The 25,824-nt window shown below is 42.5% G+C and overlaps 2 protein-coding genes across 5 annotated transcripts; one reads left to right on the forward strand and one right to left on the reverse strand.

Annotated features, from left to right (window-relative positions):
• Positions 1-7,028: 7,028 nt before the first annotated feature.
• Positions 7,029-15,695, reverse strand: LOC102794368 (interleukin-1 receptor accessory protein-like). 4 transcript variants are annotated; one of them, XM_006780400.2, is made up of 10 exons: positions 15,582-15,695; positions 12,391-12,646; positions 10,569-10,752; positions 10,310-10,454; positions 10,163-10,225; positions 9,943-10,066; positions 9,684-9,826; positions 9,440-9,586; positions 9,167-9,319; positions 7,029-9,056 (listed from the first exon to the last, which is right to left on the reverse strand). In XM_006780400.2, the coding sequence occupies exons 1-10, from the start codon at positions 15,637-15,639 to the stop codon at positions 8,740-8,742; spliced, it is 1,590 nt and encodes a 529-aa protein (XP_006780463.2). In that variant the 5' UTR covers positions 15,640-15,695; the 3' UTR covers positions 7,029-8,739. The 4 variants fall into 4 exon arrangements, with proteins under 4 accessions (XP_006780463.2, XP_035765127.2, XP_035765686.2 ...); XM_035909234.2 differs by having other exon boundaries at positions 9,437-9,586; XM_035909793.2 differs by lacking the exon at positions 9,440-9,586.
• A 4,127-nt stretch (positions 15,696-19,822) lies between these two features.
• Positions 19,823-20,772, forward strand: LOC148106423 (uncharacterized). Its single transcript, XM_087843355.1, has 2 exons — positions 19,823-19,921; positions 19,981-20,772. Exons 1-2 carry the CDS (start codon positions 19,823-19,825, stop codon positions 20,770-20,772), a joined length of 891 nt encoding a protein of 296 aa, XP_087699481.1.
• The last annotated feature ends 5,052 nt before the right edge of the window (positions 20,773-25,824 follow it).

Here is a 25,824-nt window from a genome sequence, read left to right on the forward strand (position 1 = left end):
GAGCAATGTCCCTTGCACAGGCAGGGCCAAAGTAGAGATGCTTGGTGTAAACAAATGCAGCATAGCAGGACAAACCTGGAATAGTTCTTTCATAGCTGAGCACTCAAAGAGCTTTATACAGCATTCCCCATTCACCTATTCTCAAAGAAGCACCTTTTCTGTTTAGGTTACTTTCTAACATTCACCCTCCAACAGTTGCATAGGAGAGCAACTTCAGGATAACATCTTGCCCAAGCAGCCAGGGGCTGAATCACCAACCTTCTGATTAGTAGATCTCATCTGCTACGCCTCCTGAGCTACAGCCATGTGTAAGTTCACCACTGAAATGTTAAACTTGTATGAAAAACTGCAGACCCCTCGTTCCCCTCCACGGGCTATTTTTAGGTCCTAAGGAAGGTCTAAAGTTAAGAACTGGATAAAGACATTGACCTCTTTAAAAAACATGGAGTTTCCTGAAACAACTTTAAAGCAAGTCTGTTTCAGGCAGTGTTTTAGATCAGATAGAAAATGCAAGTTTCACTGAAATACATGAAAGTAGGGAGCACCTGTAACGTGTTGTGGCAGTGACCTGCATGCTGGGGAGGTAAGCTAGATTATTTCGAGACCATGAAGAAATGGTAGAAAGCCACAACAAAGGCAGTTTCCTATGGTGCATGATATTTTTTAAAGCAGTTCTTACAGTGTTTTACACCTCCATCAAACCACACGTACACCACATTTGTCAGTTAGAAGAAGATTATGCTTTCCAGGCTCTCCTGTCTGTAACAGCATGTTTACACAGATACCAACAGATGGATTTGTTTTGGAATTGACTTGTGGAGGACATACGTTGGTCAGCTGTTCTTCCGAGTTAGAGGATCTTAAAAGGAAATTTGTATTTCCTTTCTGGAATGAGTGATCACTGAACTTGAGCAATGATTCTCTGGTAAGAATGAGGAACTGGTTAATTTAGTCATGCAGTCCAACATCAGGCCATTTCTTGTCTAAGCTATATTTGTCATTGCTAGCACATTGGCCCTAAGCCAGAGAAAGATCCTACATATTTTCACATATATATAACACCTTTATCTACTTTACATAAAAATGTGTGTGTGTTTGTGGTTTTATTTTTATTTATTTATTTTTTATAAATCTTCTAGGAGACAACTAGTCTTGAAAAGTTGTTACCCCTTAACTTTAAATTTAGTTGTTTTTTTCATTTTCATTTTCATTTTGTCATGTCACTTTGTCACATCTAATAGCATAACAGATCTAACGAAGTGGATCTTACCTTAGATTTGAAAGAAGAAACGGTTTCTTTTTTTAAACAGACACCACAAAAAAAGTTCCCAGAGTACTCTCAAATCAAATTTCAGAAGTCCCCATATGAAACGCAATAATAGTAGATCTGTTTATTCAAGAACATTATGAAGTCTATTAAGACGATCCCTAGTGATTCATTGATTTATTAAGTTTTAAGAAAAAAGACCAGATTCCCGAATAAAAAAATCGATTTAAAGAGCTGAAACCTTAAGAAAATGACAGTAATAGGTAAACTGTCCATATTCCTCAACATTTTGTTATGGGGTGGAAGTGGTTTTAATGTTTTATTTAGTGTGTTTTATTGGTTTGGTTTGTATTTCCTTTCTGGAATGAGTGATCACTGAACTTGAGCAATGATTCTCTGGTAAGAATGAGGAACTGGTTAATTTAGTCATGCAGTCCAACATCAGGCCATTTCTTGTCTAAGCTATATTTGTCATTGCTAGCACATTGGCCCTAAGCCAGAGAAAGATCCTACATATTTTCACATATATATAACACCTTTATCTACTTTACATAAAAATGTGTGTGTGTTTGTGGTTTTTTATCGTATGGTTTTATGCATGTTTGTATATATCTGTGAAGGTTCTCAGTCATCCAGGTCATCGTAGTCTAAGGAGCTTGGAAAGAAAAGCATCTGGACTTCTTTAATTTGCTTGAAGTCGTTTCACCTCTCATCCGAGAAGCTTCTTCAGTTCTAAGGTCACACGAGCCAAGGTGTGAAAATGTGTGTTCGTCACAATCAGCCAAGGTTTCGAGTGAAACCTAGCCCCACCTATCATGTGATTTCCTGAAGTCAAAAGGCCCAAGATGTGAGTGGGCATTAAGGTGTCTGGGAAGGGATCTCAACACTGTATCATAGATGGCAGACAGTTGGTGTCGTAAACCACCGCCTCTGTTCAAAGATGGTCATTCACAGTGGACATAGATGGCTTTTTTCACTCCTCTTTCAAACCATATTCTTTGTCCAAAATGTGAACATTGGCGTCCTCGAAGGAGTGACCTTTGTCCTTTAGATGCAGATGGACTGCCGTGTCTTGTCCCGTGGAGGTGGCTCTTCTATGTTGTGCCATGCGTTTATGAAGTGGGTGTTTGGTCTCTTCAATGGAGAGGTCTGAGCATTCCTCGCTACACTGTACAGCATACACTATGCTGTTAAGTTTCTGTTTAGGAGTTTAGGAAAACTCATATATCACATGACAGGGTGGGGCTAGGTTTCACAATGAGTTCACCCAAAACCTTGGCTGATTGTGACCTACACTCGTTCTCACATCTTGGCTTGTGTGATTAGGTAGAGGATCATTAGGTGGTCCTTTGTCCCTCTTGGTGGGTTACTCCCACAGAGCTTAAATCTGGGACTCTCCACCATTTCACCTTAGAACTGAAGAAGCTTCTCAGATGAGAGGTGAAACGTCTTTAAGCAACTTAAAGAAGTCCAGACGCTTTTCTTTCCAAGCTCCTTAGACCATGTTTGTATATATTTTTGCATGCTTTTATTTTGAAAGGTTTTTATGTCCTACTCCATCTTAATCAAAGAAATCACACATGCGCTCACTTTTTGTAAAAGATGGGAGGTGACGGAAGTCGGGCAGTCACAGAGCATGTGCAGAAGTGGCACAAGAATGAAGACAGCAGAGCTTCAACAGGAGCAACAGGATGGACAGGTCAGACCAGATGGATGGCAAGGGGACTTGTCCTGGAATTGTCTGTGGAACTGGTGTCAGATATGATGGAGGACTTGGACCCAGTGGCTCGTGCTATGCTCACACTCCTGGCTCCACAAAATTACCAACACAGCTTAAAATGAGAGCACTTGATTTTTCCGAGCTGACTCCAATAATTACTTCTTCCAAACCATCAACATGTCTATTAAACCCCATCCCTACAAGACTGCTCAAAGAAGTCATAATGGTATAACTCCTTTTTAAAATTTGATCAATTTATCTCTGTTAACAGGCTCCTTACTACAGGCATTTGACCCTTTTAAGCCCAACATAGAACCACCAGACCTCATCTTTAGATTTTTACATGCTGTAGTGCCATTTTTTTTTTTAGCATTTCAAGCTTCTATGCATCATTACAACTGTTATATCCTAAATCTTAATAATATGTATGCATTAAGTCCATAGTAACTAAATAAATTGCAAAAGAGTGCAATAAACTACAAAGAAATTGAAAAATGTTTTTGATTTTACACATTCTTCTACTCAAAATTGCAAATGCAAATGCAAAAAATTCACAGTGTCTTTAAATTTCATTTTTGAGATGCACTAATTTTTATTAGCTGCAGCAAAAAATGAAAATGGATATTATTGTGCACAATTTGCAAAAACAGCATGTGCATCAAAATAAACTATTTCCAACAGTGCAATCAAACCTAAGCATCCTGGGAACAATACAGAAAGAGGCACAAAGTCAAACATGACTTTCATTAGCACCAGTGGACCTTTCACAGGCACTGGAGGGGAAAAAAGGACAAACAACAAAAAAAACTACCTTTCCCATGAAAATGATGTCACTTCCTTTTTTCGCAGGTAATGACAGACATGTGATTGTTTGTGCTGACAAAGTGGTGTACACGTGAGGAGTGGAACGAACTAACTATTTTCAAAGGCAGTTTATAAGGAGGTATCATAACAAGAAACTGAGCGCGATTTACTAATATATAGACTTCAATTCAAAGCTATTTGGTGATTGGACTCATATGGCTCAGCACAGTGAGACTGAATCCCAGCAGTGACAGGAATTGGGGCAGGAGACCCTGGAGTCTAGATGCTGGTGGTGGTCAAGATAAAGATGGAGGCTTGGATGGAGCTCTGAGATCCTTGTATGAGATGGAATTTGGGTAAAGGTGGGTTGCACAAAGAATGGAGGCTGACTGGCTAGAAGAAGGCTGTCAGAAAGAAGACCCAGGAAAGCTGACAGATGAGAGCTTCCTTAGTGAACTTACGAATTAGGTTGATTTTCATGTGCAGGTGAAGCCTGTTACCTCTTTATGCCACGGTGAATCAAGCAGATAAAAGATTTGGAGTTCAACTTTCATTTGTTTACTTTACCCTGGAATTCTGAGCATGAAGTCCAAAGATGTGTTAATGCTGGATACACTAGAGTTGTGCATGAGACCACAAGAAATCAGTACAGGAGCATGTGTTTTATGAGATAATAGTGGGATGTTCTCGCTTGTTTTGTTTTTGTCTTGGTTTGTTTTTGTTGTTGTTGTTTTTTAGCAAAATGTGTGAGCATGGCTATGCTTCTGAATTCATCTCTGTCATGGTCCTGGGTCCTTTTGACCCAGCGTTTTGTGTTTTCTATTAGTGTGATTATTGGTTCTGTTCTTCCTCTGTTTAGTGTTTACTCTGTTCTGCCCGTGTGTTCCTGTATCTAGTCCGTGTTTCTTAGTTTGTGTCCTTTCATGTGTAAGTTCCTGTTTTATTGTGAAAGTCTGTATCTTATGTCAGTGTGTTCTGTTTACGTTTCCCCTGCCTCGTCAGCTGTGATGTCTTCCAGGTGTGTTCCCCTCCTGTTTCCCATCCCCTGATTCCTGCCGTGTGTATTTATAGGGTGTGTTACCTCATCCTCGTGCTGGTTCGTCTGTGTTGTTTCCCCTTGGTCTCCCTGCATCTCTCCGTATGTATTTCCCCGGACCTCCCTGCATCTTTGTTTCTGGTTTGTTTTGTTAGTTTTACCCAGTTTAGGTTTTCCTGTTTCACCTTCACCCATGCCATTGCTGTTTGTATTTTCTTTTGTTAAATAAATACTCATCTGCACCAGAGTTGCCGCATTTTGGGTCCTATCTCCAATTCCACACGTCTGCCACACCGGACGTGACAATCTCGCTTCATTTAACTTCCACAGGCATATCAACTCTATGACAGGTCCCAGTGAAGATATTTTGGGGCTCACATTGTTCTGGAGCAAACACAGCAGTAGCATAATAAATAAAATCAATAGTATAATTTCAGCTTTTGATCAGCATCATGGACAACAACTGCAGTCAGAGGTGAGGCGAGTGGACACACATATCTAAGCTTATGCTCTAATCCCACATCATTTTTTAACTAAACTACCAAAATCCCCCAAAGAGATTTAGCTTTGCTGAAGTAACACAAAGACAACTGTGATCTCTACAAGAACAGAAAAAAAGAGAGAACAACAGGTCTTCACAGACTGGATGAGGTCATCATGACAAACAATCACACTCATTTAAAGAATTGCTCATTCAATGAGCTTTTCCAGTGGACCAGCTTCTAGATGTAGCACGCACTCACACATGTATTACAACATATATTTTTAACATAAATTGGTAGCAATGTTTCAGTCCTTCACATAGACACAAAGGCAAACAACTCACCCATCAGAACTTCGTCTTTCAAGCCTTGCTCACAGCAAAGTCAATGACAGCGTTGCTCAGATCCAAAGTCCTGACAGCAAACTCATCCTCTCTCTGCTCTCCTTCCTCTTCTGAGAACCACTTTCATGATTTACTTGCTAACAATAAGACAACAAAACATGCCTAGTTGATGTTAACAGGTTTGCGGGATTTTTCTTAAATTAGAGAGAGACAATGGACACGAAGGACAGATTCCAGACCTACAACATGGTTTCCACATCCAGATTTTTCCAAACAGGTGCTTGTTTGAATTCATTTCATTAGGGAAAAACTGATGGAACCTTGAATTAAACATAGTGGATCTTATGCTTTTTATATTATCAGATATCCACTTTACAAAAGTAATGTGGATATAATTCTCCAATGTTGTATGAAGCAGTGTTCCTTTGACTTCTTTTGTGTGACTTAGCTCCTCTGTCTTCTGATGCAGACGCATTGCCTATGCTCACCCGGTTCCACATTACTAAGACCCATATTTTGTTGGGTGGGGAATTTGTAGATACATTGAGCCCCCACAGCCTCCAGGTGGCCCCCAAGCTCAGCCTCAGTATCTTTGGGGAGAACTAAAATGATTTGTCTTCATTTGTGGCCAGACATTTAATTTAAGAATTAAATGAAGAACATGATCAACGATAAGTTGCAGTGACAGAAAAGCTGTGGCTTGTGTTTGTGGAGTAATCAATTCAAAATCGTCATTAGTTTGTCATTCGAGGAGTGATGTCTACTGACAGGTAAAGTGGGATCACTGACAGCGTGACATCATGTCAGGAGGCAAATAATGGTAGCCCAAGCCACAGCCTGCCTTGATGACATCAAAAAGGGCTCATCCATCTCAATCCTCAAGAAAGATGTGCACATCCTAAAATTATCAGCCACTACAGTACAAGCTCTACGATGTTTTTGACAGCAGGGTAGGTGAACTAACCATGGATAGGGTGTCACAGATAATACTACTGCTGAGGTTCAACACTCTCTAAGCCTATATGTACCAAGAGGAGATGACCCTCTAGATTACTGGACCAACATGCCACCATATTCCCTCATCTATTCCAGCTGGCAAATCTTTCCACTCCAACCACATCAATCTCCCAAGAGAGAATATCATTCAAAGCAGGAGATTTTGTGCAAAAGACAAAATTGTCTCAGTACTGTTGAACACGTTGTTTTTCTTAATAAAAATAATTAAACATGCATAAACACACCCTATAAATATTGATTGATGTCTTTATGTGCAGAAGCACAACCTACAATTACTGACTGGTTCAAACAAAATATCCTTCCATACAAATAATACTATAAACCAAGAGAAAAGGTGACAGACAAAAAGACAAAGACACATGAAAACATTCATATTTATTCAGTGCAATAATTTAAAATCACATTTATTTGGCCACCAGATGTCGCTGTAGTAATGTGTTCCAAATTCTCCAAAAGATCAAATCTTTTTCCAAAACAGCTGTTCCAAATAATTAGATCTCTCCAACGCTTCATTTCTGCCATTGCAAACCCAAGGGTTTAATATGAAATACTGGGTCAAGTTACAAAGTCCAAAAAACCAGAGAATATGTAAATGAAAGCCTGGGAATCCAGTGTCTCCAGAAATCATTAAACATATGGATACAGAACCAGAAAAACGGCGGAAGCGGAGCGGACGAAGAGTAAACTTTCAGAAGTAAGTACTGAGTATTATGTCACTTATTTATGCGCAAATGTTTTTATAATGAAGAACATTAAAACATTACTGTTGGCCACATGTCGGGAAAGTTATGTGACATTAGCGACGTTTGTACTAACTTGGTTTTAAAGCCTTTACTTCAAAATATACGCCGTTCAATAGTTGACTTTAATCTTACAGAGAATGTGATGATTTTATGGATAATTAAAGTCAGTCATATATCCACAAACACAACAAGCAGAAAGTCAGTGATGCTGCTCGGTTTGCAGTCCTGAATATCACGGCACAAGCAGGATCCACTGCACTGTTAATGTTAGCTATGTTATATTGCTGCCTCTGTTCGGTGGTGTCGAGCCAAACGGACTTTAACGTGTGTTTGAACGAGCTGATGGTTCACTCGCTAAGCTGAAAGAAAGATGCTTTAATATATATATATCACCAGCAATAAAAGTGTCTGTATATAATGATACATTTGTGTGATGGTTATGAATAAATATTTCCTCTAATAGTTAAAAAGCTATGCTTTCATCCAGACTAAATGAAGATCTTCTGGATTAGTGAGATGCTGCTTCTACTCCAGCTTACAGTCTAAGGAACTTGGAAAGAAAAGCGTCTGGACTTCTTAAAGTTGCTTGAAGACTTTTCACCTCTCAACCGAAAAGCTAAAACCTAGCCCTAACCCTATCTTGTGATTTCCTGAGGTCAAAAGGCCCAGGATGTGAGTGGGCGTTAAAGCGTCTGGGAAGGGAACTCAAAACTGGGTTATAGATGGCAGACAGTTGGTGTTGTAAGCCACCACCTCTGTTCATAGATTGTCGTTGACAGTGGAAATAGACGGCTTCCTTCACTCCTCTTTCAAACCATCTGTCTTCTCTGTCCTAAATGTGAACATTGGTGTCCTCGAAGGAGTGACTTTGTCCTAGATGCAGATGGACTGCCAAGTCTTGTCCCGTGGAGGTGGCTCTTCTATGTTGTGCCATGCGTTCATGAAGTGGGTGTTTGGTCTCTCCAATGTAGGGGTCTGGGCATTCCTCGCTACACTGTACAGCATACACCACATTGTTAAGTTTGTGTTTTGGAGTTCTGTCTTTGGGATGAACCAGTTTTTGTGTGGCTGGGTCTGAAGTACACTGGGATGTTGTGCTCGGAGAAGACTCTCCTGTGTTTTTCTGATAAAGATGCTACATAGGGGATGACAATATTGTTGTGTTTGTCTTTCTGATCCTCCCTAGTTTCTGTCTGATCGTCTTCTCTGTGCCTCTTTGCTGACTTGATGAAAGACCAAATAGGATAACCACATGTTTTAAGAGCTTCCTTTACATGTGTGTGTTCAGTGGAGGAAATACAGTCTTACATCCTAAATACTGTACAGTCATATTAAAGCTCTGGGTGCTCTCTGCGGGGCAGGTAGGTAATAACGTAGCAGCTTCCAGAAGTCAGAAGAGGGCAGCATCGAGCTTTTTCCCTTCCAGGTGACACAGTCTGCAGCTTTGCAGAGTTTTAAGGCCTCTGAAGATGAACTTGTGCTCAAGACTCCTGTCTCAGTTTTAATCAAAACCACGTGAGTCTGCAACTTCATGAGGGATGCTTGGATACTGTTCAGCAGGTCGACTCCTGAACCAGAATCTTCTGAGCAGGGGACCAGAACCACTGTCTGACTCTGCTTTATGCAGTCTAACACAGCCTCTCCTACAGGAGCAGACAAGCACAGATCAGAGTGCGTTGTTTTCCCCTTGATTGAATTTGTAAGGACAAAATTTAGAATAACAATTTTGTAAAAATATGAAAAATGTAAGCACCTCTCTCTGGTACAACATCAGGACTGTAGCGACAGAGACTATAACCAAATCTGTACTTCATTTCACTCTCCAGCCTTTTTCTGTCATCTTCATTTAGTCCTGGATCTGTGCTACTCTTGTAATACATCAAGCAGGCGTTGTAGCTTTTTCCATCTAAATGGAAAAAAATTAAAGTGTTGTTTTAAAAGTGGATAGAAAAAAGCAGATTTTTGCCGTTCTGACAAAAATGTGAACACAGACAATGTTTGAATTAGCAAAATATATGAATACTGCCTGGGATGGTTCGATGGCAGCCAAGAATTCGACGAAGGAAAAGCATGATGTCGACTTTAAACTTTGCATAAATAATTGCTGTTAGTACCATCACCATCAGCACAAAGCCCACAATCCATAAAGCCACAAAGTAAGAGGAAGGAGCAGCTGTAGGGAGTGATGGGGATTTTCTAAATTAGCTCATCTAATAAATAAACACATTAAAGAGTATTATTAAGTACTCAAAATGTTCAGCTGGCCATACCTTTTTGTTTTAGAGTGATAGTGACAAAGCTTGTTTGGTAGGCAGATTGCAGTTTACAGGTATAGTTTTTTGACAGATCGTCCTCTGACACTTTTCTGAAGATTAGAGATGTTGTCATGCTGATTTCCTCTGTGCTGATGACCCTGAGAAGAGAAGGAAATGACTGAGGCAGATCTAAACGCAGAATTCATATCTGTGCTGATGTGACTACATATAACATCAGTGTGACCCACAGAGGACTTGTGTGTGAAATATTTACCGTGTATCATTATAGAAAACTGGTAGACTAGTGTCTGTATCCACAAATGAATTTCCACTTAACCAAAACAAGTCATCAGTGTCTGACATCATAACTGCTTTACAATCAATCATCACTCTTGAGCCTAGAAAAAGCAGAGTTAACACAGATTGTTATAAATGATTAACATTTAAGCTTTAGCCAAGAGTGTGAAGGTGTATGAATATAGACAATAACTCACCTAAATCTACCTCAAATACCTGCTTGTTCTCTGGTGAAATTATCACTGCTTTCTCAGTTATTTCTTTGGAAATAAAAAAAAAACCCTTTTGAAAAGCACATATTAAAATCATCAAAAATAAATATCTGCAAAATGTGTTTTTCTTACTGCTTGGTTGGACATCAAGTTTCACCGTAGAGGTCATGTTATATATTTGACCATCATACAGGTAAGAGCGGGTGCAGGTATAGTTGCCACTGTCCTCTTTTTTCACACTTGGGAAGTAACCGTCTTTTGGTGATGGCCCGCCCTCCTACAACATATAAGCTCAATTTTTAAGTAGTCAGTTGTCAAATTTGGAAAAACATTAAAACCCTGTAACAATATTTTACAGTTTGATCTCATTCACATAATCTGCTCTGTTTACCTTGTGCCATGTGATGCCGCTTCTGGTGATATTCAGGGTGTTAAAGCGAACATTTTTTTCAGGGCAATACAACTGGCAGTACTCCTCTGTGTAACATACTTTAGAGATCTGGTTCATTTGTTCAGAGTCTCTGGACTGCCCTGTGTATACTTTGAGGCTTATCCAGGACCGTCTGCTGGAATTCCTACCAAGGAAAGAAAACAGTAACAGGAAGTTTTAACTTTCCTTCTGAGCAACAGGCAAAATGAAACAAAAAATGTGAAAGTAAGAGAAGACTTAAAGGATTAGTTTTAAAATGATGTTCATCTACTATTATTAGCTGAGAAAGATTTGTGCTGCAAACAGTGAAATGAAACTAACATATCTGGCATTCTGTATAAAAATCCCTCTCAGCTTCGCCTTCAGTAATCCATTCCTTTAATGCTGGATTACTGAGAGGCTCTTCTTTGACCTAGAGAAGATGAAACCTGATAACCTGTGATACACTCATGCTTCTTGTGTGCCTTTGTCTGATTTTATTTTACCTGATTTATTTATTTTACTCACAACAGAACTCAGAAAACAAATGTTTTGACTGAGATGTACCATTTCAAAAAAACACTCATTTTGAATTTGATGACATGTCTCAACAAAATTCAACAAAACACTTTTCAACCAATAAAAGGTTGAGAAGGAAGTGTTTGTGTTACACATGAAAATCATGATTTTAACTTTAGACCTGCAGGCAGCACTGGTTTAAATTTAATTTATCATGAAAATCACAGCATGGGCTCAGGGACACTTGTGCCATCCACTAATGTAGGCTAATGCACCACCACGTAAAGAACAACATAATCATCTTCTATGATTCACTGAGGCAAAGCGAAAAACTGTCCTGAGGTCAGAAAAAAACAAAACTTGAAAGAGTTTTTGGCAACGTGTTACACAGCTTGTAATAATGGATGCTGAAAGGTATATACATGAGCCACATATACTCTATGACTATGTCTTTTGGAGAAGGCCTTGCATATTTCAGCAAGACAATGCTAAACTGCATACTGCTGTCATTACAACAGCATGGCTTTGAAGTAGAAGAGTCCGGGTGCTGAATTGGCCTGCCTGGTGTTTAGACCTTTCACCAATCAAAACACTGGACAAAAAAAATAGGGCAATGAAGAGTGACTGTTGAGAATGGGACAACATTCCTTTCCCAAATATCCAGCAGCTGCTCTACCCAGTTCCCCGATGTTCACAGACTGTTGTTCAAAGAAGAGGTGATGCTACACAGTGTTAAACATGGCCCTGTCCCACCTTTTGAGACATGTGGCTGCCGTCAAATTCAAAGTAATTAATTGAAAATTATTAAGAATTATTAAAATGATTGTTTTCTTAAAATTTACTTAAAATGGTACATTAATTGTTAAACCATCTAAGTTTATAAAAAAGTGATTTTTTTCTATGTTCTAGTTTGAATAAAATATGGCTTTGTCCCAGTTTTTCTGTACCTTAACAACAACCCGTCGTCCTCAGTTGTGTTTCAGGATTTGCTAACTTCAGATGGCAGGTTGTTATTTGCAAACACAGGATCCTCACATATATGTTACCAGCATTTAGGGAAACTGTCATACCATAATGCCAACAAGCAACCTGGTTCAGTACAAATATAAAAAGTGCTTTTCTGGTGTCGTGATGTTCAATAAAAACCTTAAAATGTTATAATAAAATATAATACAAGTTAAACTTGCTCTGCTATCCTGTCGTATAGGAAATAGTACTTTATGTCAGTGTCTGGGCACGACTTTTGTTTGATGTCAGTCTTAGACAAGGAAACCATTAATTTTACCGAAAAGAGCAGGAGTAATTCCCCTGATGGTTTACTGAAGCTCTGAGAATAACAAGGATTCCTCCATGAACCAGCACACCCATCTGCCTCTGCTCAGCTGATGTTGACATGTTGAAGAGTTTCATTTCATCCACGGTGTGACTGGTCCAGAACACCTCAGCATCTCCATCACGGTACTCTCTGTAAGAAGGGCACTGCAGTACCGCCATCTCACCTGCCTCGACATTTACTTCCTGGAAACTCAGTGGGCACACACCTGTCAATGACATTCATAATGACATGTGAAAAAAAAAGTTGCTTTAGTCTAAAAAGATCACATTTGTCTGGTTAATGAAACTCGGGCTTCACAGTGCAGTCACTAGCAGTTCTGTACTTTTACCCTGAGCTAATGTCACCGATATCTTTAAATGCCACAGCATTACCACAAAGGGCAGAAAGTACAGCCCTGGTGCCCCTTAGCAGGCTTCCAGAAACTGGCTAATAAGAAAATTCTCTGTGTGTGTGTGTGGGGGGGGGGGGGGTTGGTGCAGGGGCTATAATAACTTGCTGCAGACAGAGGAATTAATGAGGGGCTCCCTAAAGAATCAGAATTAGAGAAATAAGTATGACATTTAATGTAAAAATGTTTTAGATTCCCCTAATAATGTACAGGAATTTAAATGGTTATTGTGTGCTGTGCTATTTTGAAGGTTCTGCTCTGTGAATTCTCTCCATGCTTCTTCCAGTTGGCGCCTGCGCTTGCTACCTAAAAGGAATTTAATGAATACTGCGCTCCTTCAGGCAATGGCTGCCATTCTGGGGTTTTAAAAGGCTTATGAGGCGCATAACTGTCATGATCTGTGTGCAGGCAGACAGGAAAGGACCAAAATGTAGACTCAGACACGGAAATGAAACAAACTCAAAGGGGCAGCTTTATTGCTGGACACCAGAAAGAACTAAACTGGAATACAAAAAAAAAAAAAAAAGTACACATGTACATTGATGGACAGATTTGCAGGACCATGAATGCTTTAGGCAGCTGTGGACAAAATTCCGTAGAAAAACGGAAAATGTTCTGGTAATTTTTTGCCAGTACATCGGCATCACGGGCATCGGCAAAATAAAATAAACAATGCTCGTACTCATGCTGCCCCGACATCAGCCAGCGCATATTGGGAATGATACAGGCACCGATCGGTTTTCTATCACCCATTTGCTGGGAGTAAGGGCGCCCTCCGTATGCGAGGTGCACCTGCTGCTTGCGGCACAGGGCAGGGAGGAGAGGGCGGAGCGGCGGGGGATTCACTGGTGGCTGGAGCGGCATCTAATAACCAACTCGCAAAATAAAACAAAACAACAAACACGAAAACACCAGACATTATAATACAGACTTATAATCTGCACCAATGTTTTATCGAAATTCTATACGCGAAAAGTGTTTCGCTGCTGAAGTCAAAGTAAACTTTATTGTCATCTCCGCTACATACAGTCCAGTATATAGAGAGACGAGACTCCTTTTACAGCAGTGCAAGTAAACAAACAATATATATAAGAAGAGTAAGAAAATAAATATACACTTTAGGACTAGGGGTAAAGGGATCAATAACAATGTAAAATTTATATTTTATATATCCAAGTCCATCATTTATTCATGATTTGAATCCTGGGTTGTGTGAAATCCCAGAAATACACCTTAGACAAAGTGAATCTGTGAACTAAGGTGTAGGTCTATTAGGTTATGTTGTGGTGATCCTCGAGTTGGGGGATTTGTGTTCATACTGGAGTCCAAAATTAAAACCAATGGAAGATGGACAAGAAAAGTTCAAAGCCATCAGGTGCTCGGTTTAGAAAAATAGAAAAGAAGAGGAGGAGCAACGAGCAAAAGATACAGGTAAGCAGATGTGTCATTGGATAATGGCAGGTCATCCTGAAACAATCAGAATCAGAATACTTTATTAATCCCTAAGGAAATAATGTGGATTAAAGTTGCTCCAAGAAGAAATGGTAAATTGTTGATTTGTCCTGTTGTCATTGTATGATGAATTATGATGGCTGTTTGGTAGCCATTTCCATACAATGCATACTCTCCATCTCTTCATGTGTGTGTGTGTGTGTGTTTCTCTGTTGAATTTGGACAACAGTTTTATGTTAATGTACAATCCTTAATATGTTTTATATGTGTGTGTGTGTGTGTGTGTGAGGGGGGGGGGGGGGGGGGCGCCAGAGGGAGTGTTCGCCCAGGGCGCCAAACAGCACCGCCACTGCTGCTGGGTCAGGTCGTGATGTCACTGATAACATTGTTAAACACGGTGTTAGGAAGCAGAATTAATAAATAACAGACTGGACTTACTGGAAGTCAGATAGGCATGTGAATAATAATGAAACCATAACACAAAGAGCAGTGCTTGGATAGAGTGGGGGGGCACTGCAGGGGCAATGTTTTGTAAGGGGAGGGTAAAGGGACTAAAAGAATTGAATCACACATAATGAAAGAAATGAGAGGAACAAAGTGAAAATGAAACTGAGGGTGAAAATGCCTTACATTGCCTGTATTTAGCTTTCTTTAAACTGCCTTAAAAATAAAATCTCTGCACACCTGAAGAAACAACAGGTGCCTATGAGGGAAAAATACAACTTCCCCGCACTGTCTTGCTTGTCACCATTTTATTGAATCACATTTCATTCCAACAGACTTTCATCAGTTTTGTTCACTGTTTTGTTTGTAACTGATAAAAGTCAGTTGGAAGGAGATGTTCTGATTGAATTAATTTCTTTATAGATGTCAGCTTTGGAATGTCAGTCATTTATCTTCCACCAGTATTGCTTAAAAATAACTTTTTAATGTGATCATCTCATCACTTGTCAGCATCACATTTATATTACTCACAAGGCTGTAAGGAGCCAGACGAATGAGTACTTACACACGCTCATGTGCCTAATATTGTGCGTGTATTTTTAGCAGCTTGGTATACTTTAACAACACTGCAAATTCATTTTTTGAACAAACATATTTTGGTCTTTTTTGTTTTTTTGGTTTGTATTGTTCACGCTCAAAACACCGTTAACCACTCAGTTTAAACTCGACATTTCCAACAGTGTTTAATAATAAGTTTCATTGTAAATGTAAAAGAGCAATGTTTTTTTAGATTATGAACTGTAGATTTATGTTCTAGATAAAAAAAAATCACCCATAAAACATGAAGAGGTCTTACCTGGTGTCGATGTAAGGAAGACGAGAAAAAGAAGGAGAAGGCTTATTTTTCCGTTCATATCGTCTCACGTCAAAACTCAACAAGAATCTTCTTAGGAGCTAAAGTGAAGAGAACTGAACTGGAATGTCTGACTGTTCCCTTTATAATTTCAGCAATTCAGCATCGAAAAAAAAAAAAGGTGAAGAGTGCGCAGCCCTCGCACTGCTATGTGACGTAATCTGTGTACGTCAGTGGCGGTCCTAGCCTGTTTGGCGCCCCGGGCGAACACTCCCTCTGCCTCCCCCCCCCCCACCCCCCCACCCCACCCACCCACACACACACACACACACACATAAAACATATTAAGGATTATACATTAACATAAAACTGTTGTCGGAACCATACTGAATTTTGCCAGAGAAACACACACATATGAAGAGTGAGAGAGAGTATGCATTGTATGCAAAGGACCACCAAACAGCCATCATAATACGTCATACAATGAGAACAGGGCAAATCAACAATTGACAATGACTAATTAATATTAAAATTTGTAACATAATGTTTAGTCTGTTACTGTTACTATTTTTACCATTTCTTTTTGGAGCAACTGTAATCCACATTATTTCCTTAGGGATTAATAAAGTATTCTGATTCTGACTCTGATTGTTTCAGGATGACCTGCCATTATCCAATGACACATCTGCTTACCTGCATCTTTTGCTTGTTTCTCCTCCTCTTCTTTTCTAATTTTTCTAAACTGAGCACCTGATGGCTTTGAACTTTTCTTGTCCATCTTCCACCTTCTACCTACAACAGTATGAGGTTCAGTATCCTGGAGCTAGAAGTGCTAGATGTGAGACAGGGTGTCAAACTGAACGACAGCATATTGACACAGACAGACATGGCCTGCAGGATCCTGACGGACAGGCAGATATCCAGCCAGAGACATACCTTGCTCCTTTATCCACCAATCAAGATGAGGTGATGAGGAACTCCTCATTACGACGAGGAAGATTAGGCAATTCATGATTCATTTATCTCCTCCCCGTTCTTGCAGTTCCTCCAGATCTTTAATTTGCACTCTCATCTGATGAAATCAAATCCTCCATTCCTCAAACGCATCTGCAACATGAGCACTTCCCAGTGATTGACTCAGCAACCTGTAAATCACCCTCTCAGCTCCCACAGATTAGTCGTCATTCTGGTACAATTCCTGCTGCCAGCCCTCCTTCACAGAATTCATCAATATTAGATGCTGCAGTTTCTTCAAGTGGTTTGCCTAGACCAGTTTTTCCTACACAAGATGACACTCCCTTTAACTTCCCAGCCACACTGCTGCAGGATCCTCACCAGATCCCCTGTGTTCAACCTGCTGTTCCATTAGATGAAGACCCCGCTCAACCTTTCATTTGCATTCCAGAATAAAAGCAGCACCCTCCTTTAAAGCAGCAACCAGCTACATCTATGGTTTGCATGCACAGAAACCTTCGGTACCCATTACTGCTAGTTCTAGTCACCCTGTTACTACCAGAACACATGTATATAAGCTTGAGGGTCCTTCTTTCCCAGACCTTACCAGAGAAGATGAAATGCAATACAGTATGTTACGGATGGCCCTTACCAACCTTCTTGACCCGCATGAGACAGAGCACTTCAAATATCATGTCCTTCTCGATCATCTGAAAGTACACCAAGCTAAACGATTAGCTCTTGCCTTTTTCTATGCTCCTGACCCATATACTCAAGCCATCAAAGCCCTCGATGAGCATTATGGGCAACCCAGACAATTAGCATTGAAAGAACTACGGAATACACTAGAGCTTCCTCCTATCAGAACAGGCGATGGTCGGACTCTGGATAACTTCGCTCTTCGTGTACAAGCTCTAGTTGGTTTGCTTAGCACTATGGGTGATCAAGGACAGAACTACATTGTGGGTCCCATGTTGATCGCCTGCTTGAAAAGCTGCCTGCAGAGCATTCTAGTCGCTTTAAACGGCATGTTTATTTGCCACCAGGATGTTCTCATCCTGGTGGCAAATAGAGTGCAGGTGTCAACCAAGAAAGGACCGTCCTGTTTCATCCTTCAACCAGCCATGACCTGCCTGTAAGTATTCATCTCCACTCACAACAATTCTACATCAAATACATCTGATGATCCGGTACAGCCAGCACAGCCCATCATAACGGTGTGTTCACACCGAACGCGATAGACGCGAACCTAGCGTCACGTTTACATGTAAAGTCAATGGAACCGCAAAAATTCGGAAGCAGATTTGCGTCGCGAAAACGCCTGAAACGCGTGTCAGTCTAGCACGTTTGGCGCGTTTGTCTCACGAAAAAAACCACGCGCGTGAGTTTTTGTGTTGCATTTTGTGCATACGCGCGTTATGCGTCTACCGCTCAAGTTGGAAAAATCTGAACTCCAGCGTCAAATCGCGCCGCGACAACCAATCAGGAGCCTGGTGACGTGGCTCTGACCTAGGTCAAAGGGGCAGATCCAGCCAAAGCCCTTCATTCTTCAATGGAGGGAAGGCTAATCAACGCCGTAGCAAACAACCTGGAGCTGTACGACACCAACTGCTTTCTGTACCGAGACAGGAATATAAAGGACCGAGCTTGGAGGAAGATATGTAAAGAGATCTGGCAACCTGGTAAGTTCATTCATTTCTCTATTGAAAGTTTTCGCTAACCCGGGGAAGCCGCACAAAAGCTAGCAAGCCACCGCTATTTTCCCACTGACGTACAAATACCGTTCTGCTTTTATGCATGTTGTCATATAGGAATATATTTTCTTCATTAATAAACAGCACACAGTGGTCCCGCTGTTCATCCGTCACTGCTTTGCTTTTTCGCTGATTTTCTTTTTCTTTTCTTTTTTTTTGCACCGTACAGCATTGCATTCTGCAGCCTGATTGACAAATCTCCTTCGTGTCGTGTCTCCTGCGCTTGCCAAATTTATCATGTTTGGTTTTGATAACCATCACGTCCAATAGAAAAAACAGCACAAAAACACCCATAACTATGACCCTCATTCGGAAATAGACACCTTCACCGCGAGGGAAAAAGGCGCACGAAAGTGGCAGCCAGATGAAGACAAAATGCGGCATAATAATACTTTTACGTTTTGCACTTTGAGAATCAATTGTGAGAACTGTGACCAATGTTCATGTGTGTGGGGAAAACAGTGTATAAAGTGCGTGGCCAGGGGCTAGTTATTCTGAGAACCCCTGCTGCAATAAATGAGGGACCACTGTATATACCTTCTCTGATTATTATATTCAACCTGTTAACATTTAATATTGTCTTGATAGAGCCAACTGATTCTGCAGCAGAGCATCCCCTGTAGCTTCTCCTGGCTCCCCAGTCCCTGAGCTCCTGCTTCTGCACCCACAGGTATGTACAGCAAGCACTGATACCTTTTTAGTCGGTGGGATTGCCTTGTGATCACCTTTACTAAATATCTACAACCAATCTGATTATATCCTGTTTTGTTTTTTTTCAATGTTGAAATTAAAATCTAATAGCAGCCTTCTCATTTCTTTGTGTTTTGTGCTGTTCTGCAGGCCCAGAGAGGAGGACAGCTCCGAAGCAGATGAGGGACGGGTCCCAGGATGGTCCATCGGCGGTGGAGCTGGCCATCCTGGTGTCCCTGAAGAGTCCACACCAGTCTCCAATGGAGCATTTCCTCCTCAGCCTTGTTCCTGCTCTGGAGAGCAGCTGGGTCCTTTTTATTCCTGTCTCTCTGTAAATACTTATATTTTATATATTTATGTTTAATGTTTTTCTGTTTGAGAATTTTAATATTATTTCAAATAAATTTTTATAATGACTAATGTCTCAGTTCTACTACACAGCAAATGTTGGCACACGACTTGACACGTAGAATTTATTTCATATTATACTAATGACAAAATATACTAATACAGTGGGATGCAAAAGTTTGGGCAACATTGTTAATAGCCATCATTTTCCTGTATAAATCGTTGGTTGTTACAATAAAAAATGTCAGTTAAATATATCATACAGGAGACACACAGTGATACTTGAGAAGTGAAAAGAAGTTTACTGGATTTACAAAAAGTGTGCAATAATTGTTTAAACAAAATCAAGCAGGTGCATAAATTTGGGCACCACAAAAAAGTGTATATCAATGTGTGTGTCTCCTATATGATATATGGGGTGCCTTTGTCTGGACATGCTTCCCATCCAGAGCTCCACAGCAGAGAGGAAAGTTCCAGCGCTCCTGGAATCCCTCTGTGATGGACCGCCAGTCTCCAGGTGAAGGCACAGCCATGAAGTCGTCCACTAGACAGTCCCAGATGGCCGTTGCTACCTGGGGGGTGACGGACCCAGCGGCAGTAAATCCGTCCGAGGAGCTCCGGGACGACATTACGTATAATGTGGAGATTCTCCTCAGGCTGTGGCAAGAGAACCCTCCGCTCAGTTGGCTGCCCAGCAGCTGCTCTCAGCTCAATCAGCTGCCCAGCAGCCACCCTCAGCTCAGTTAGCTGCCCAGCAGCCACCCTCAGCTCAGTTAGCTGCCCAGCAGCCACCCTCAGCTCTGTCACCAGTGTCAGCAGCTCACTCGCTTTCTGCTCAGTCTCCAGCGCCTCCAGTGTCACCTGTAGTTCAGGCTCCAGCGCCTCCAGTGTCACCTGTAGTTCAGGCTCCAGCGCCTCCAGTGTCACTTTCAGTTCAGTCTCCAGCACCTCCAGTGTCTCTTTCAGTTCAATCTCCAGCGCCTCCAGTGTCACCTGTAGTTCAGGCTCCAGCGCCTCCAGTGTCACTTTCAGTTCAGTCTCCAGCGCCTCCAGTGTCACTTTCAGTTCAGTCTCCAGCGCCTCCAGCGTCACTTTCAGTTCAGTCTCCAGCGCCTCCAGTGTCACGTGTAGTTAAGGCTCAAGCGCCTCCAGTGTCACCTGTAGTTAAGGCTCCAGCGCCTCCAGTGTCACTTCCAGTTCAGTCTCCAGCGCCTCCAGTGTCACTTTCAGTTCAGTCTCCAGCGCCTCCAGTGTCACTTTCAGTTCAGTCTCCAGCGCCTCCAGTGTCACTTGCAGTTCAGGCTCCAGCGCCTCCAGTGTCACCTGTAGTTCAGGCTCCAGCTGTTATGTTTCGGCTGTGTACAGGCAGGAGACGGACCCAAACGCAAAACTCACGAAAACTAAACTGGGACATGGATAAACTGACACGCAAGGAAACACAGCCATGAGGAAGACTACGACACTGACAAAGAGAAACACAGGGCTTAAATACACAGAGGGATAACGAGGGAATGAGACACAGAAGGAGAGCACAGCTGGGAGTAATCAGACTGGACGAGACAAGGGAAGCAAAACTAGAAACACTCACATGAGAAATGGACCTTCAAAGTAAAACAGGAAACACACTGACTGAACTCTAAACATGCAAACTTAACAGCAACTGAGAAGACAGAATATAGGGACCAGAAACATGGTACAAAAAGGTCACAGTAGACACAACATTGAACACAGGGAAGCCATATTACAAAGCCAAAGAACTAAACCTATGATAACTGAAATCTAGGGAAACAAGAAACAGTACAACAAAGGACTCAAAACATAATCCATAATATAAAAACACAAGATCTCTTCAAAATAAAATAGGAAACATAATGAGATGCAGACATGACAACCAGAACTTGACAACGTAAGACACAGACATGAAACACATGAAGAGCAGGGGAGACTTAACAGGGGTTGGAAGACACAAGACAAGACAACTTTAACTGCTTCAGACACAGTTATGTACTCCAGGGCCTCCCCAGAAGCTAGGTTTCAGTCCCCAGCTGTTTCTGGACCCCTGAAGATTAAGCAGCCCTCAGAGAACTACTCCGTGTCAGCGCTGTCTGGGCAGAGCCAGTGCTCAGCACAGCACCCATTGCCTCCGTGTCTGCCAGAGGACTCCGTACCTGCTGGCTTTGTGATGGCTTCCCACGGACCACTCCAGCCTTCGTCTCGCGTCTCCGCTGGAGGGTCCGTGGGACCGCTCCGGCCTTCGTCTCGTGTCTCCGCTGGAGGGTCCGTGGGACCGCTCCGGCCTTTGTCTCCTGTCTCCGCTGGAGGGTCCGAGGGACCACTCCAGCCTTTGTCTCCTGTCTCCGCTGGAAGGTCCCAGGGGCCCGTCCAGCCTTCGTCTCCTGTCGGCGCTGGAGGGTCCAAGGGATCCGTCCAGCCTGCAGCGCCACCGTCTCCGACTTCCACGCCGCCGCCTGTAGCAGCCTCCGAGCCTTCAGCCTCGCCTGCAGCAGCAGCTTCGTCCACGCCTCCACCTGGTCCAGCTTCAGCTTCAGCTTCTGCCTCGCCTGGTCCAGCTTCAGTGTCTTCGGCCTCATCTGTTCCAGCTTCAGTGTCTTCGGCCTCGTCTGGTCCAGCTTCAGTGTCTTCGGCCTCGCCTGCAGCAGCCTCCGAGCGTTCGGCCTCGCCTGCAGCAGCCTCCGAGCCGTCACCCTCGCCTGAAGCCGCCTCCGAGTCTTCATCCTCGCCTGCGGCTTCGTCCACGCCGTCGCCTGGTCCAGCTTCAGCTTCTGCTCCACCTGGTTCAGCCTCCGCTTCGCCTGGCCCAGTCTCCGCTTCAGCTTCAGTCTCTGCTTCGCCTGGTCCAGCTTCAGCTTCATCTTCACCTGGTCCAGCTTCAGCTTCGACTTCGCCTGGTCCAGCTTCAGCGTCGCCTGGCCCAGCCTCCGTGTCTTCGCCTTCAGCATCGCCTGGTCCTGCCTTGTCTGGGTTTGCGGTTAATTGGCCACCTTCCAGGCTACTGGTCGGGCGTCATCGCCGTCGTGGGCGGCCCCTGGACCCCCTTTGCCTGAGTCGCTGCCGCTGCCTTCCGCACGGCCGGCCCCCGGACCCCTTTTGCCTGAGTTGCCGCCGCTGCCTTCCGCACGGTCGGCCCCCTGAACTGTCTGCTCATCGCCACCGTTGCCGTCCGCACAGTTGGCCCCCTGAACTGTTTCCACACCGCCGCCCTTGCCGTCCGCACGGTCGGCTCCCTGAACTGTCTGCTCATCGCCACCGTTGCCATCCACACGGTAGGCCCCCTGAACTGTTTGGGCTCCTGTGTTGTCGGCCCCCGTGGCCGGCCCCCTGAAGGATTCTGTTTTGGACTTTGTTTTCTTGAGTTCTGGTGTGTTTCTTTTTGATTTTTGACTCCTGTTTTTGTTTTGCCCCGTTTCCCCTGCCTCGTCAGCTGTGATGTCTTCCAGGTGTGTTCCCCTCCTGTTTCCCATCCCCTGATTCCTGGCGTGTGTATTTATAGTGTGTGTTACCTCGTCCTCGTTGCTGGTTCGTCTGCGTTATTCCCTTCCGTCATTCTGTGTTGTTTACCTCGGTCTCCCTGCGTCTCTCCGTCCGTCCTCCCTGCATCTTCGTTCTGGTTTGCTTTATTAGCTCTGCCCAGTTTAGGTTCCAGTTTCATGTTCCCCCGCCATTGCTGTTTGTATCCACTACTGTTACTCACCTGCACCAGAGCTGCCACATTTTGGGTCCTTTCTACTAACTCCACACGTCTGCCACACCGGACGTGACACCTGTGTAATGGCAAAAGAACTCTTGAAACATATGCAGTACTTGACAACGGCTCCCAATGTACCATGCTTCTGACATCAGCAGCGTAGCATCTCCACCTAACCGGGAAAGCTGAAAACGTATCACTCAGAACTGTCTGTCAAGAAGTTGAAAGCATTCAAGGTTCTTTAAGTTTCAAGATCTCGCCCATTGCACAACCAGAGAAATCTTTCACAATTAATAATGCCTTCGCTACAAGTCAGTTAGCACTTTCAGAACACACCTACCCTATATTCTCGCTCCAAAGGAAATACAAGCAGTCCAAGGTATCCCATTACCATCTGTTAATAAAGTAGCTCCACTACTGCTTATAGGCTCTGATCATACTCTCCTTATCATGCCTACTACTCCAGTGAGACATGGTCCATATGGATCTCCTGCAGCGGTCAAAACCCACTTAGGATGGACACTCCAAGGTCTGATCACAGACTTCCATCCCCAGAGTAGTTACGCACATGTCCAGTGTGTGTTCACATCTTTCAGTTCAGGTTCAGGAAAACCGCTCCAGCACATCCTCATGTCCGCTGATGGCTCTAGTGAGTTCGTTCAGCCACCTCCTACTTTACCATCACCAGTTCCACCGCCTGTGGCTGCCATGCCGCCAGATGTCAGGGCACCACCTGGTCCTGCCTCACCTGGTCCTGTCTCTGCCAAACCCAGTGCCTGCATGTACTAACCATATCACTTGTGCTAATTTAAAAAAGTCCTTCTAGGCAAAACTGAGTTATAGTTGTCACTTTGTAAGAGACGGTCTGACCTGACCACTATTCAACATGAAAACAACATGGCATCCAGTTTTAAATGGGGAGATGACGCATGGGGATTTCAGTCTTGTTTTCTGCAGAAGTACTACTTGCGTGTGGGGAAAAAATGCTTGTGGGGAAAAAATGACTTGTGATTCCATGTGTTACACACATTCATTATTCACTAGTCAACACTGAAATTAATCTGGATTGGCCATCAAAGACATTATTTAAATACAGTTTGTGGTTCATTTTAAATAGCGTGTCCAGACATGGTTCTTTATTATTAGCCTATTATAAGCTGAAAAAGTTAGTAGATTATTAAGATAGTTTACTAGCTTAGTTCAAATAAATACCTGACTCTGTAGTGGCTGCACCACCTGACTATTACCTGCTTTTTTTTTCTGTGTTCAACAGCTTTATCTTCTGCACATTCATGAAGCTCAACCTGATGCTCAAGTTTCGGACATTTGGAAACCTGACTCGAGCATCCTTGCAGGGGTACTTTGCTGGAGGCCAGGACATGCTTGTCTTGATCTGTTGGAGTTGCAGTCTAGCAGAAACAATTTGACAAACTTCACCTCATCTGGCGGTAGTTTATGTTAATACCACAAAGTGACCAATTCATCTTAACCTAATGTTTGTGCTTGTTTTTAGAAATGGACCAAATTTGGGCAAAAATATCCTCCTACATTGAACACCAGACGACTTTAAGGAAGTTAAATCCATCTCTCTGTCTGTCTGTCTCTCTGTGTGTCTGTCTGTTTGTTCAGTTGATTGATCTGTTGTAAAAGGGGCCCAGCTGGTAGAACTGTGGACCTTTAGCATCTCTCAGGAGAACTTGGATTTGGGAAACAAATTCAAAGTGATCCAATGTGATCCCAACGTCCTTCTGGCTGAGAAACTGCTCCAGTCTCGGGGTTTAAAAGAGACCACACCTCTGGCTGCAGGTAAGCCCAACGAGAAAAAACTGTTAAATTTTAAAGAAGTGCTTACATCTCTTAAATCATCATTTGCTGACTTTGGGTTGGCAGATTGTGGATTATCTTATTGAACAGGGCTGCAGTGCATCTGGACTAAAAAATAATGTGCAAACTTGGCACATAACCTGTTATTATGATACCATCATCGATCAGTGTATAGACAGAGTGAACTTGCACTTTATATGGGTGCATAAACTGGCATAATCCATTATTTATATATATATATATACATATATTTTACATAACTCAAATTTGAACCTCTCTTTATACTGGCGATCATGTATCTTGCATTGTTATCACAGCACACTGTAAGTGTTCTTTTATTTCTTTTTTTCACAAATATGTACTATGCTTGGTTTGTATTTGAAGCTATTAGCAGTGCTCCAGTGAGCTTTGCTTAGGACAGTGATTTAAAACAGACAAAGGAGGATTATGTAACGCATCCGCAGCTTTTAATGTGACAGATTAATATAATATGTTTCCTCTGCTCTTTCTGCTAATCCCTCCTATATCTTTTGGTGCTCATAACGGCTATACTTTTTGAGATATTAAGCTTTTTATGCCATTTTCTGGCCCATTTTGATGTATGGACCACATTACAAGTGTGATCACTGATTTTGCTCACCGGAGTGAGCTGTGTTTTAGCTCAGTGAGATGAACAGTCATTCTCAGAGCATGAGGCCCAGGTTCGAATCTCGCCCATGACAACATGTTTTCCGCAAATACTTCAAGCTGATGGAACTTCAGGTTGTGCAGCCTGGTCAATATTTCTGCAAATTTATTAGAATTCTGCAATGTTTTATTATTTTAGCAAATTTTCTAATATCCATTTCAGCTTTTTCACCTCTTTCCAGCACAAACTGAACATTTATTCTCTCATCATATCTCTCTTTGGGATGAGAGCTAGTTTGGCTCAGTGAGATGAGCAGCTGCCGTGAGACATGGTGGTGCAGGT

The sequence above is a fragment of the Neolamprologus brichardi genome, chromosome 1, assembly GCF_056152115.1.
Source record: "Neolamprologus brichardi isolate AB-2024 chromosome 1, ASM5615211v1, whole genome shotgun sequence".
Classification (NCBI taxonomy): Eukaryota; Metazoa; Chordata; class Actinopteri; order Cichliformes; family Cichlidae; genus Neolamprologus; species Neolamprologus brichardi.

What these genes read in the sequence shown, in the direction of transcription:
- LOC102794368 (XM_087839887.1), bottom strand. Translation starts at nt 15,639, where the DNA reads ATGAACGGAAAAATAAGCCTTCTCCTTCTTTTTCTCGTCTTCCTTACA. An exon ending in TATCACTCTAAAACAAAAAG is followed by an intron (nt 9,587 to 9,683) that starts GTATGGCCAGCT and finishes CACTCCCTACAG; the next exon opens with CTGCTCCTTCCTCTTACTTT. An exon ending in TGATGTTGTACCAGAGAGAG is followed by an intron (nt 9,057 to 9,166) that starts GTGCTTACATTT and finishes CTGCTCCTGTAG; the next exon opens with GAGAGGCTGTGTTAGACTGC.
- LOC148106423 (XM_087843355.1), top strand. Translation starts at nt 19,823, where the DNA reads ATGGACCGCCAGTCTCCAGGTGAAGGCACAGCCATGAAGTCGTCCACT. An exon ending in GGGTGACGGACCCAGCGGCA is followed by an intron (nt 19,922 to 19,980) that starts GTAAATCCGTCC and finishes GATTCTCCTCAG; the next exon opens with GCTGTGGCAAGAGAACCCTC.